This window comes from Diprion similis, chromosome 1 (genome assembly GCF_021155765.1).
Source record: "Diprion similis isolate iyDipSimi1 chromosome 1, iyDipSimi1.1, whole genome shotgun sequence".
Classification (NCBI taxonomy): Eukaryota; Metazoa; Arthropoda; class Insecta; order Hymenoptera; family Diprionidae; genus Diprion; species Diprion similis.
In genome coordinates this window covers 10,698,873-10,713,739 of record NC_060105.1, presented here as the reverse complement: position 1 = coordinate 10,713,739, position 14,867 = coordinate 10,698,873, and the positions used below count along the sequence as shown (strand labels likewise).

The 14,867-nt window shown below is 36.8% G+C and overlaps 1 protein-coding gene and 1 non-coding gene across 4 annotated transcripts in view; both read right to left on the bottom strand.

Annotated features, from left to right (window-relative positions):
• The window catches only part of LOC124405342 (xaa-Pro aminopeptidase 1-like), a 35,777-nt gene extending 22,842 nt beyond the window's left edge, over positions 1 to 12,935 (bottom strand). For all 3 annotated transcript variants that reach the window (XM_046880171.1, XM_046880163.1, XM_046880179.1), the window contains exon 1: positions 12,890 to 12,935. In XM_046880171.1, the coding sequence (XP_046736127.1) occupies positions 12,890 to 12,929 (40 nt within the window). In that variant the 5' untranslated portion in view covers positions 12,930 to 12,935. The remainder of the gene's footprint in view (positions 1 to 12,889) is intronic.
• Positions 3,520 to 3,592, bottom strand: Trnaa-agc. The gene has a single exon. It is a non-coding gene; the product is annotated as a tRNA-Ala (tRNA).
• Positions 12,936 to 14,867: the final 1,932 nt, after the last annotated feature.

The window sequence follows — 14,867 nt, the reverse complement described above, 5'->3', positions numbered from 1 at the left end:
CTAATCTTTGGTTACTTCATCACTCATTGTCACAGCTCGATTCAAGTGGTAATATTTTGCAATGAATTGTGCAATTAGGGTCTTATAGTAAAGTATTAAGTATCACGTATTGCATACTTTCAGGCTCCGAGGTGGATTTGTAAGTGTGCTAATCCTGCATATTGAATAACCGATGGTTTAACAGTGCTCGCAGAGTGCAACGAACGGTTTTCGGATTTGAGGCTGCATCATAAGTCGTAGGAAAAGTATAATGCGAAATAAATCCGTCCAGAGATAGTCTGTAATTTTGGAAGATCGAAAATCTACAGATACCCTTCGCTACTGAAAATGATCATATGTTAGATTATAAAACATTATACCTAAAATTTATGTGTAATTTATTACATGATTTAAAATATATAAAAAATCACCTAATAAATTGCAAAAACACGATTCAGCAGATATACTAGATCAAAAATCATACAGTGAACTATGTAATCGTTAAACGATTTTTGATCTTGGATATCTCATGATTTGTAATTTAGTAATGTGTTACAAGTAAAAGTATAAGCTTTCAACAAATGCCGGAGAAAATAATAAAACGTCTTTGTGATTGGTATACTGTAAGTCTTTCTAACGGCAAATTCGACTTACAGCAAAATCATCCAAGGACCGCGGTTTTCTACTAATTTTCGAACCTTTTTGATTGGTTAAAAATCGGAGAATTTCTGACAAAAATTCAAATTTCGATTTGAACAGTCCTTTACGAACAGAGAAAAAGACAGAAAGAAAATCTTCTGATACGAAAACACTCAAATGAGTGCAAACTCACTAGCTGTAAATGAGAATCATTTCACTATATGATAAAGCGTAAGTAAGAACTGCGCCTGGGAATTGGTTTTATAAAGTCTAACAAATTATATCGACAAATTTTTACCATCTAAGTTTGACATTTTATCGCTTAATGCATCTAGCTGGATGTGTTCTGTTATGCCTGCAGTATACATTAAAAGCGGACGCGTGCACAGCTCGCAACCTTTTTACGTTTAAATAGCAACGGCTGGTTCCACGGTGGTAAACATCAGATCGAGCTCTGCTATCTGGTTCATCCTCAGAGGAACGCTTGACCGATTCTGGACAATGGCGCTGAGAACGTAGACTAGGGATGTAACCAGGGTTTCAGAAGGGTTTCGTAGGGTTAAGGAATCTTCGGATTGCACTATTTGCTCGTAGACTAAACTTGAATGCGAAATCATTATTTTATTAGCAATCGAAGATCGCGGGGTGCAATCGAATATTTTTCTTGCAAGTTTATTCCTAGCGACAAAATATTCCAAATCTTGTATAGAGTGATTTTTGACATTTTTTTGTTATTACAAAAATTCGCATCACCTCCGAAATGATCTAAGGGTTATATGCATTTGTTAATGACAATATGAACGAATTGAATGTATTGGAAATTCATTATCCGAACGAATTTACTACGTGTTTACATATATTTTGTATATATTGATATCCTACTAAACCTAATAGATAGATGAGAACAGTCACAGTTAGATAATTGGAGTAGATAAATTTAAATTACTTGGGTCGAATCATTTCTTTTATCAAGGTATTGAATACAGTAACAGATTTTCGCAAAACAAATAATTAAAAAAATAAAAAAAGTTTAGAAAAACTTGTTTTAGTAAACCGGAGAAATTTGCATCGAGAATAATAAAACATGGACGTGGCAATTTAACAAGGGAATCTGAGTTCATGAGAAATAATTTGGTGAGATGAAAAGCGTTGGAGAAAAAAATTACCCGAATAATTCGTGCATACTTTTGATTATAAAAATAATCAAGTATAAATAACTGAAATACACTGAAGTGTCCTTAGCATAGATATGCAGAATAATCTGCAAAGTTCTAAAATCGTCGTGTACAAGAAATGTTCCGCACTTACAGGGATTAACGATTTAAACAAAGGAAAAATAAAATCAAAAAATAATGAAACCTGTGGGGAAAAAGCTTCGTCCAGAGATCGCGGAACGCTCGTCCATACATCGGTCGTCTTTAAATAAAACCGATCAGTCATCGACTCACGTTCCGACGTTGGTCGGGTCTAATTTGCCCCAGAGGAGTTCGTACAAGATTAGGCAAACCAGGCTAACCACCAGGGCAGTAGAGCCCCGAGGAAGTGTAAATCGGAAATGATGCTCACACGGTTTTGGCTGACCCGGAGGCGGTGATCGGGAGGGGGGGGAGGTCCGATTTATTGCCCCCGAAAGCGTTCCTCGCGACTCCTGTTGGCGAGCCGTTTTTTTTTGCGAGCCAGCGCGGAGACAGCGAGCCAAGCCCGGAACTAGCGAGGATTAGGAAGCGGATTAGAGAGTGTAAGGGAACGGCAAATAGAACCAGATATCGGTCGGTTGTTGGTAAACCACGGTTTAGATTTACTCGGGTAACAGAGACCGTCGAGAGGTGGCCGTCATGCTGCGGCTGAGCTAAGCTCGCTTAGGATTGCCGGGAGAAAACCTGCTCTAAACACACTTCTAGCTGCCCCTCTCGAGCCTCGACACCTACATACCCTCTTCTCTCCACACACGCACAACTCCGGCCGTTTTCTACTTCACCACGGTCTTCACGTCGCCGGATACAGAAGTGCACGTATTCGCACGGCTGAATGATCTAAACGTCTTATGATCATGTCGTAAATTTTTTCCCAACTTTCATATGCAGTAAAGTTTTTTCCTTTCATATGATTGGAAACGTACGAATTTAAAATTCGATGTATCGATTGTTCGTTAATTTAGCATTCCTTATGATCAAGCCGAGAAACGGTTTTTTGTATGCAAATAACTTGTATAATTCATGCTTGAAAGAATTGAATTCACGTATCGTTAATCGTGCTGTTCTAGTTTAGCACAACAGTTGATATTCACTTACATAACAATTTTTTTAATGAGAAACCATGATTTTATCGATCAACGATAGACTTTCGGAGATTTTTCAATTACTTGAGAATATAATTAGTAATTTGAAATAACTTCTTTAACTCATTTTATTCGAAAATCGGATTCTTTCTTCTGAACTTCTGATTGCAGATTTGGCGGTCGATCCTACTGGTTTTAAAAATATAATTATTATAGGCGTGTGAATGACTCCAGGACATAAAATATACACGTGTATACTCCGTTTTGAATTTGTAAGGGTCTTAAAAAATGAAACTCGTTTGAATATAATGGAAAATTCACCAACAAACAGATTGAGGCATACCTACATTGAAATAGAAAGTACGATACGATTTTCTTGCTCAAACAAATGATAGAAAAATTGAATCCTGACTTGCAGTTATTTATTGAAAATTGACATTATCTTTATTTCTTTATCTGTTTATTTATATGTTGTTAGGAAATTGTTATCCCACTGAGAGCAGCGCTGCTATCTTTTAACAACAGATACTTTATAATTACGTTCAGAATTAATTAATCCGAGCTTCCAACACCTCGAGACTCCTAGATAATGATTAAAAAAGATGATTTGCAAAAACTAGAATTGGAGGCGCCGGGTATCGATCCCGGTACCTCTCACATGCTAAGCGAGCGCTCTACCATCTGAGCTACGCCCCCTGATGTAGGTACTCGAGAGAAAGAAGTAACACTGACGCAGTTTACATTTTGTTCCTTAATGCGGTATTTCAGATGATCATATGGCGGTAGAACGCTACCAGGATCGCAGAAAGTGTAAAGAAGGTATTCCGCGCCGCAGTCCAATGCCACAAGAGCCTTGCAGCTAGGGTCGCGACCTTTCCAATACAGGATTACATAATGTGCAGACACGAAGTGCTACCAATCCTGTGTGATTTTACCGAAAATAATTTTACCTGCAACTTGTTTGTCATGAAAACGCAGAGGATTACCATAAAAATGGACTAAAAGTTTCTTGTCGATGATAATATATCGTTAAAAATTGGTCGAGTTACGAGTAGAGCGCGGTTCCGTTAGATTATATAACATGTAGTATACATAGTATCTGAATACAGTTCACATGGATTGACACTGACTCTCATCATTGGGATAAATCGAGCAAACCTAGAGCTCCGCGGCGATATGAAATCCTGATCCGTAGGGTGTTCTCTTTTCCGATAATTTAGTACTCGTTAACATAACATCACGTACGCTCGATGCGTGTCGTTGGTACGTAGGCTTCCGCCATTTGGCAGCTGGCCGTTTCGGCCCCGACAATATCGCCTCCTCTTCCTCGTGTTTTCTTGTTCGTTTTGCGTTCATATTTTCCAATATCGAAGGCTAGCGCGCGCACCGCGTGAGACCAAACGACGATCGCTTTGAACCGTTTCACCTGCGAGTGACTAGCCGTCGGTAAAATCGATGGAGATAATAAAAGATCGAGCGGGCAAGTGAGTGGTACAACCGATTGGCCGATATAAAGAGAGAGAAGATCGAGCTTAGGATCAACTGTACTAAGGGTGCTTTATGAAATTAGCTGGAAGCACTAAAAACTCCCTATATTAGAGGCAGAGCTACCTACGAACTTGATAGCGCAAAAGAGATGAAAGATTGTTAACAGCACTAGGAGCTAACATCCGAATGCAACCTTACGGTTAATATTCTAGCGTGCATAAAAAGAAATGAGGTTTAATTTTACAAATAGTTAATATGCATCACGCGAAACGTTTTGAAATTAGCTTGTAGTGCTGTCAGCAATTTTTTATCTGTCTCTATCCTAGGGAGTTTTTAGTGCTCCTAATCTACCCTTAATTGTTTACATGCATAAATGAGTACGCAAACAAGGATAGATGGGGCACCTCGATTTTCTCTCTTTTTCTGCCAGCACTACCTATTCACTAATTAGGTGTGCAAATGAAAAATTCCATTAGTATCGTCAGATCAAATGTCGAAAAATAATTGACACGTATTTTTTCTTTTTTTGATTTAACGTTCCGTAACAAAGATATAACAGTTTGAAATTGACACGTGACGTCACAATGTTACTAGATATAGATATACTACAATGTAATAAGTGTATAACATTATGACGTCACGCGGAATTCTACTTGCTATATCTTTGTTAATAAGCATTGAATTGAAAAAAGAAAAATTACGTGTCAATCATTTTTCGACATTCTATCTGACGATAAAAATGGAATTTTTCGAAATTTTTTATTTGTACACCTAATTATGCTAACCCCTGCATATTGCCGACTCTATATCTGTTATTATCTCTATGGTGAAAACCGACTGAGGAAAGCATGGAAAAAATTGAAAAAGGCGGGAAACTGGGGCCGGTGAGCAAGAATCTTGCGTGATTCATTCCAGGGTCGATATAATAGTCTCCGAGAATATTTATTTATCACGGTGCGATATTTTACTTCTTCGGTGAATTTATAATTAAGTGTCATGGCGGTCAGGCGCCGCCGTTGCGGATGCACGGCTTGGAGGATTTCAATTTTTCCCACTGCACAAATGAATTAGATCGGCCATTCTCAACGTTGGCTGTTTGTCATTGCTTCCCACGCACTAGACGCTTTTCAAGATATTCCCGGCATGCGGCTATAATTAGTGGTCCGCGGTATGTGTGTTCGAACGTTATGCGGTTAGAATAACATATCCATGCACCGTCGCGACGTGCCCTCGTCTCTGATACCACGGTAGCGATTTTTACCTGAGAGTTTTTCGACTCGAGGAATCAGTAAAATCTAAAGTAGTCCGCTTTATTTGGGAGAACGCTTAAATTCCTCGTCAAAGAAACACCTTCAGCGTTAGTTAATTGTTAACTAAGATCAAAAGAAAACGTTCTAATACTATCATGCTACCATGAAATCGAAATTCCAGATATCTCAATTTAATGAGTATTCATGAAGGTTCGAAATTTTGAAACATGAAATTTCGGTTTACGATAATTAGAAATGGAAGAATGTGAATATCAGGATATAAAATAGATACACACACACACGCACACACACAATTGTACAATATACTTCTCTTTATCACAGCGCACGTCCCCGCATATCAGTCAATTAAAAAATCAAACGGACCACCCTGAAGTCTTTAGTTTGTTGTATACTGGTCTGACTTTGTCTTCCTCTTCATCTTCACATAGTTCATGATGAACGTATGAAAATTCCTCGACTCGAATTATCTCCCAAGAGCGTAATAATAACGAAGAGCGTTTACGACCTTAAGTGCTACAATCTGTAAGATTGGCTGTTCAAATGCTCCCAAACGTCAGTGCCTGTGTTTGAAATCCATAATTAGGCTTTGGAATTTGGTTCACTGTGGCAGTTGGCAGCGCCGAAAATATCATCGCGAAACGAAGCCTGTCGCTGCGTTAATACTGCGGGTTCCAAAAAGCATCCAAATATCGCACGAACGCTGGTTTACAATTTCGAGAGATACGCAAACTCTACGGAACATAAATCTACTACTAATAATCTATCTATTACGGAGTGCCATAAGCACTAATTTCAAGCACTTACAATTAGCTCAGTCCGAGGCGTCAAGTGGAGAAAACTTATAGAATAATGCCGGTATTCATAATCTTACACTTCGTGAAACGAAGTTTTGATGAGTGTGAACAGCATGGATTTTTTCATCTAGCGCGATATTGCTGTTACTACTTTAATAAATTTCTAGTCGATCATACGATGTTCAACCGATATTCGAAACTAAAAGCATGCGTTCCGAATCGTTCGAAACGTTGCGTAACGCAGGCTCGTACATGTTTCAATAAATTTTGCTCACGTAAATTCGTATAACGTACATCACAGATTAAATAGTGGACAGGGTTGCGGCGAGATTTATGAATTTTCATTTTTTTCAATAGAAATAACAATTTTTACGGCCAGGTGGAAGTACCATAACTCTTCCTCTAGGAAGTTATTTTCTAATCTGACAACGTTACACGTGTCTTTTCATCTTCTGATTATCTTCTAAAACTCCCTTTATTTTCCAGTTATTTTTACCAACATTTTATTGTGTTTGATATTCTGTACTATAATCATGAAGAACTAATCGGTTAATTGTTTTGTTGTTCAGTAATTTGTTTCCAGTAAGATAAGCAACTATATATCATGTGTTTAAAAAATTCTCACCCATGAACTTTACTTAGTTTTTTGTATACCTATACATTTTTTCCAGCAATATTAGCGGCTCCCGACGGAAGTTCCTGTTACGTAATACTCGTAAATATTTATCCGTGGTTCGAATCACCAATTTGACAGGAGTGATATATACCATCCATGCAGCGAGCCCTAAAAGCATCCAAGTCTTCAAACGCTGCTAACTCAGCCATTTTTAGATGTTATCTAGTTCGAATTTTTCGTTCTTTTCAACTCAGAATAATCGGCGGCTCAAATTATCTTGCCAGAAAAAGGTTCATCTTTCATCTAATTCAACGCTAATAATTGTCCAAATATTTGTTTTGTATTTGCAAATTCAATATGCAGTTGTGTGGATTATAATATCTTATACTAAAGAAATGAGTGTATAAAAAAGTTTCCATTGTATCAGAACAAGAGTTAAAACTTTGTTCAAGCAGGAGACAATAAAGCTAATTATTATTAAAAGTTGCATCAGATTTTCGTGTTCATCACGTATCATCATTTGCAATTAACTATTCCATTGCACTGAATTCTCCAGTAGTCGATAGTAATTCAGTAAGGCAGTCTAACTGAACACTAAAAGAGAATATTGTTCTCTTGACTCACCGGTTAGACCTTGATTACTGAAAGAACTGATTCGAGTTAGATTGGACGCGCATGAAGCAGAGTAATTGCAACGCGTTACTCGAACCTTTAAGATCGAGTTCCGTCATTCGTCGGCCTAATATCATCATGCTAGATCAAACGCTCCTTTTCTAGGAAATCGTTTAACTAGTTTGCTCTTAGAATGGACATGGATATAATTTGTTCACTCAGGGTATTACTTACAACTGTACAAGTATTGCGTATGATTGTAGCGTTGATGTTTAAAAGAACGGCGAATGCTTCACGAACAATCACTCATTCACCGCGGATTGTTTTATGTTAAAATGCAATATAATTCCAAGGTTTTATTTCCATGTAATTCATTATTGCGATTACTTGAAGGACTCAACAAGTACTCGATTTAAAACCATCTCATCATAGAATTCTGAGCTATAATGCATTTGTTCGAATAAACCAAAAACGAAAAGTTATAGAAGGAGAGAAAGAAATACTCGTACTAATCAAGGCCGACAATTTACAGTTCTTACAACTATATGTCAAGTTAGTGATACCTAACGATTTTCAAGAGCATGTCATTGCTTGAGGTTTAGACCCAGCATTGAGCTATTTATTGGATGAAAACAGTTTCCAATTTCTTTCAGGTAAAGGTTGTTGGAATTGTTCAGAAAATTGTCAGTATTCGTTACCATCGAGCTCAGGAACTGCTACTCTAAACGATCATGATATAAGCGATATATTCGCGATACGTTGTAGTCACGATAATTTACCAACTCTACATCGTAACGAGTTAAGCAATGTTTTTAGTTTAACTAGTAATTTTAAGATATTCGTCTGTCGTAAAATTAATTAGAAACCCTTCCAAATAATCGTTACTAGAATGTACTTTCTACGTGAATATTTCTTAATAATCGTCCAACACCGGTTCGTAATAACCGCATCAGTGATCGTTGAAAGAAAGATTTGCTGGAGTTCCTGTTCTGATTGTGAGCTGTACCATTTTCCTTGTCTTATCAATTAGCAAGACCACAAAATGGACTCTATCTGTTTATATTTATAACATGACACATGGTATTTCCACACTGTCACTCAGCACGGGTTTCTTGAGTCTTATGTTTATCACATCGCGTCGTGAGAAAGGGAACGAGGTTGGTTTTGCATAAGCAAACATTAAAAGCTTCTTTTAGCTGATCTAATTGCACCGGCACCGACAAGTAAATACACTTATTTTTATCTCCGGATTATGTGAGTTGTAAATGTGACTTATGTGACTTAGCAAGTATGATTGAACTTTAATTTACAACGATATTCTCCGAATTTTTTTTCGTAAGTATACGAACATCAACGTTTTTGAAAATCTTTCGGTTTATGAATGAAAAAATCGGTGGCTTCCAGAAAATAACTGCCACGTTTCTTCCACTATTGAATGTTAAGTGGTACTGTAGTCCCCTTATCGCTGCAGGCGAGAGAAACATATCCTGTACTTATTGTATGATTTCCATTCTGAAAAAGGCTCGACGTGAGGTGCCATAGCGGGGAATCAATTCAGTGGGTTTAACAATGATAAATTTGACACCACAACCTGCAGCTCTCACAATGAGCCGAGCAATTGACCGGCGACCACATAACTAGCAAATAGACCCCCTCGCTTCACGGTCGAAGAGGAAGTATGACATTGAACTTATGACGCTGACGATAATCAGCGTGTTCAATTTCTCGATTCTTATTCAAAGTGCGATTGGTATAAATGGTCCGGCGGCTTAATAAATAATAATAATCATTTACAGCCGATGCGATACTGAAACAGCAGCGAGCCCATTAAGGAAGCGTCGTGGTCAATTCCAACGTTGACGTACCCAAATATCTAAATCCACGAATCACAAACGTTAAAAAGTTACTGAATTCTAAAATTCTGAACAAAACCACTGTAACTAATTTTCATTTCTTTATTTCTGTGTCAAATGAAAATGTATCAGAGTGTTTTTGTTCAGATTTGAATTCAGAATCACGTTGATAAGTCTTTTTCACTAAATATATATCAACGTCGAAATCGACCAGGGTAGGATTGTTTTTTCGCTTTTTCCCCCCAAGTGTTCTAGGATCTAGCGTAAGGCAGATTCAGTCGAACCCAACATGTCCTCGAGTTTGAACTGAATTTAAAGATGCATTATAAATTCGTTTATTTTTAAATCAATGGCGATTAAATTGTAGCATAACATATTTCGAGGGCCCGCGTTACGCATTTACTCGCACCGACATACAGATCACAATTTATTTGACCTTACATCATCGTCGTTATGTGTTGTTACAAGCTGTGATTTTGCTCGTTATTCTTTTTATTCAAATGTTACATGACTGTATTACCGGTCACTTCCGAGGTTGAGAAGAAGAAAAAGTTTAAGGACGCTCAGCCAGTACAGTCTGGACAAAAACCTATTTTGCAACATCTGTTTTTACTTTTCTTTTTTTCTTTCTAATAATATAATTTTCGTCAGCTTGAAAGATGCGATCTAGATGAAGCTTACTCTTATCAAAAGAAATATGGTCTGAAGGTATAGCGAGAGATCATGAAACTGGGTTGAAATACTGTAATGATAACCAAAAATTTCAGAAATGGAAGATCCATGACGAATTGTCATCAGCTAGATTTCTTATACGATTTACTTTAATAAACTCATAGTTCAGTCTTAGGTTGATGAATAAAAATAAAAAAAAAACACAAAAACAAATGGAGTGAAACTTCCGAAATTTATGCGTGATTTACCGTGACTTCAACTACTCCAAAAATAGCTTTTTGAATAGCTTACATTCAAGTAATGAAACTGAGAGAATGAGAAAGAGAGGGGGAGAGGGTGAGAGAAAGAAGGATATGGAGAATTAGCAATTTCCGGTTTTTATTTGAAATATGAAATAAGTTATTGAGTTCAGACACAAAGGAACGGAGGCACGAAGATCTGCACGAAGAAAAGACCGATGATAAGGGTCGTTTGGGGGTTTCATAACATTGCTTTGCCTAAAACGTTTAAAACACTGCGTTTCACAATATTCTGTAGTTATCCCCGCTAAAAAAATTTCATTAAAAAAAAAGTACAATATTTTCTGGATGATTAATTATTATCCAATGCAGCCTGGCCATAACATCGAATACAATTTTCAATTTTTGCAATCCTGGCAATATTTTGTCCAAACTGTACCTACAGACTTCAAGGTCCTCATGTCAATTTGTTAATAAAGAAACAAAAAAAAAAAAAAAAAATGCGATAAACGGTTAAACCTGCTTTAGAGTCACTTGATTTGTGAGTTACCAATTTTGAACACCTTGAATTCAGCCATCAAGACATTTCTAGCTTTACGCACCAAACGGTTATATATTTAATTACTTAAAAAACCAAGAAATTCTGTATAAATCGACGTACAAAAGCGGTGTGAATTCATTTTTAGTCGATATCCATGGATGTGTTTCACGCTTTCGAAATATTTTAGAACAGTTAAGTAATATCGGTTAAAAATGGAGAACTCGTTGGTTTAAATTTTATTTAAAAATATTCTGTCACTTTAAACTCGAACGCACCTTATTTCGTCATTATTCTTAGACTCTATTCGTATTCAAATTTGGACAAAAAGACACTCAATATAGCAATGATTTTCGAATAGAACGGTGAACGTGAAGTGTTGAATTTTTATCATCGAAAAAATAGTGAAACAATCGTTTCAACGCAAAATCGATCACCTTTCGTCAGGTTTTAGTTCCGCGTCTACAATCTCAGGACCGATGAGTCTGTCGAATTAAGATGGCATTCAACAAAAAATCATCGTTGAATTAAAGTGATAAATTGCCGATTTGTGTGATCTCCGGAATTGGCGAAAAAAAATTTTCACGCTTTCTAAAATAAAGTGAAAAAATGAAATTCATTACATTCTCTCATTCACGCTTATAATCGACAGCTGCGTTATGATCGCATTATATTTTACAGTGTCATTCGTGGAAGCTGAAAACACGTGCTCTCACAGACACCTGTCGAGTAGCCAAATGGCCAACTTTTACTGATTTTTAGTTGTGCAAATTGGAAACGCTTCATAATCGATCGCGTTTCCCTTCGGAAAGCGAGCGTTATTGTGCAATTTATTATGCTTCTTCACTCATTTAAAGACTGAATTACGTGAAGATACTAAATTATATTTTTAACGCTCTTTCCAGATTCGTGAACAATTTTCACTACGAATTTTTCGCACTGTCACGCATCTTGAAATTATTCTTAGAAAGTAAGTGGTAGGAACGAGAGTGATATCGGATTTGTTCGATACACTTACCAAGTATTTTCATTGGCATAAATTTATGCTTGTTGCAATTTTGAGAACACTTGGGGAAATGCGAAAATATTTGCCTACGAAATCGTAACGAGAAATTGGCATCAGAATGATTGCTCGGTAATTCAAATCCGCAACGTTGAATTGCAAACTATGCGCATTGAATAAATATTATCTTAGAGCAAGGCGGTAAAATTCGAGCAAACTTTGACTATTGCAAAACAGAATTCATCTAGTGATATTTACGGTTAACAAAGTTCATAGAGATTTTCAGGTTCCAAAATCTGTCTGTAGATTCCAGAGCGTTTTATTCTACATGCAATTTACTGCGAGAAGAAAATTATCCGGCAAAAGATTTTTCGGCACCACCGTCTGATATACAAATTCGTATATAAGATTAAAAAAGTATAAAAATAAAAATTTATTTACATTACGATAACATTCATAATAATAAAACAGATCGATCGTTTAATATATGGATGAAAATTCAGTCAGTTAATTGCGATTAACCGTCTCCTCGAAATTCATGATTTGAGCAAGCTGTTCTTTAAAAATTCGTTTTTTCTTTTCGAAGTATTTAAAATTTTCAATCGTAACAGAAACAGATTCTGCTATGAAAAAACGGGGTTAAAAACGTCATACTTTCATTTTTCAAATCTAATTATTGTAAATTGTCAATGATTAGTAAAGTAAAATAAATTTTTCAAATTGCTAAAATATCTCGTTCCACAGCAGTTCCATTATCCATCCATATTATAACAAATCAAAATGACACAATCGAAAGAAATTGCAGTCAATCAGGATTCATAACCATCATCCAAAACGTGCGATTGATACCGAATTAAATTAAGGATCGTAAAAGTCGATCACATAAAAGTTGAAGAATCAAACTCACCCAACAGACAGATGATGATCAAGAGGTAAAGTCGGTTCATTTTTTCTCTCTCTTCTGTTTCTTATTTTCAATTTTATTTGATCACTTTTCGAATTCCAAAAAAACGACTTTAAAACTGAACGATACGTAGTAGCAGCAGTCTGATCGCGTACAAAAAGAATAATACGGGGATATATTTTAAAGCGATGTAATAAACACCGCGTAAAACGAAGTTGTGAAAAAAGTAATAATAAGAAGAAAGAAGAAGAAGAAGAAGAAGAAGAAAAAAAACGAGAAAACAATAAAACAATAATAACTAATAAAAAACACACAGCTGGGTATTTAAACTCGGTTCTACTGTTGATCCGGCTTATTTTTACCACTTTTAACACCGTGTACACTCGGTGGATATACGGGGGTGTTTCGTATCGTATTTTTAGCGCACCACTCGACACCGTGCGGTAGAATTCTTGGCGTCCAGGTTCGCCGAGGTTCACCGCGTCGACGGAGTCAAGGGTGCCCTCGACATCGACATCGGCATCGAGACGATAACGAGACGCGAACGCGGCGAGAGGCTAGACATATCTGGCAGCTGATGCTTGGGGTACCTACCTAAGCGATCATCTCCTCCGCTCGGAGTTCCTCACTTCGAATCAGGCATAGAAACTCGAGGGGATCACGGAGAAGATTCGGAGGCGGTATTTTCGTATCTTTCTCGGAGATCTTGGCACGGCGAGGCCAAGGATCTGACTGGGGACTCCCCCGTTCTCTAGGCTCCATCATTTACGGCGGCAGTATCTACACCTTGACTATATGTTTACTCGGAAATAGAGGAAACACCGGTTTATAGATACTCGAATCGGTGTTTAAATACCTGCCCCTCGAGTCAAATGTTACGTCAGATATTTGGACTGGAAATATCTCAGAGACGCAGCTGCTGAGAGTCGAGATCGTGAAGGGAATTGACGCATTAGGTTCGTTGAAAATACAATTGATTGATTATAGATTTGACCGACCTTCCGATTCCGGTACTTTTTAATTTAATTTTAAACTGATTATTGCACTCGACAAACCAGATGAAAAAGGTTTGAAGGACTGATTGGAAGGAAAGAATATTGTGGAAAGGAAAATGTTTATAAATTTGTTTTAAAATGAATTGATAAACTTAGAAAAATATGATTGTTCAATCAGTAAAAGTAATAAAGAAAAAGCAAATATTAAGAATCTATTACCTGATTTTATCATCTTCAAGGTTATCGGATTAACTTGTATTTCCGTTTTCAAGTAAATAAATCGTGCAAGAACCAATAGAATAATTGGGGCTGGTAAAATTGCTGAAATTCAAAACTATAACTGAACTAAAGGATAAGATAAAGAACTGTAGCTTCACGTTTTTCATACATAACGTATCTGCGGTTATTTTCCGTCCGAATCTTCTTTATTTCATTTTCCTAACTCCAATTCACTTCGATTTAAATGGAAGTTGACGATGAGCTTTCCCTTTGGCGACAGGAATTACACACGATTTGAATTCGAAGGTGATAGTGGAAAACCGAGTCAACGATCTTGGATGTGGTTTTATACCAATGATAATTTTATTGCAAATGATTTAACTCGCTTGTTTCCGGCTTCCGGAGAGAGAATAAAAAGAATCAAGACATCCGTCACGGTGATTCAGAATCTTACAGAGCTTAAATCCGCCGTATTGTTCGTCTTGAGGTGACGGTGTTTCGGGATTACTCACCATCTGGAACTGGTGAAATTTCTCTCTCTAATTTTTACTAACATTTGTCGATAGAAACTCGGCGATTTCTCGAACATCATTTTGTGTTTCTCTTAGTATGATTTTTCAACATTCATTTCAGGTTTTTTTTTTACCTCTTTGTGATCGAGAAAGTTATCAATTACAACACAGAAAAGCTTTTACTAATTTTACCGAACCTCATTTGAACCAGTTGAAGTCGTGACGGTTTAACTGAAATGATTTGCGGAACATGAT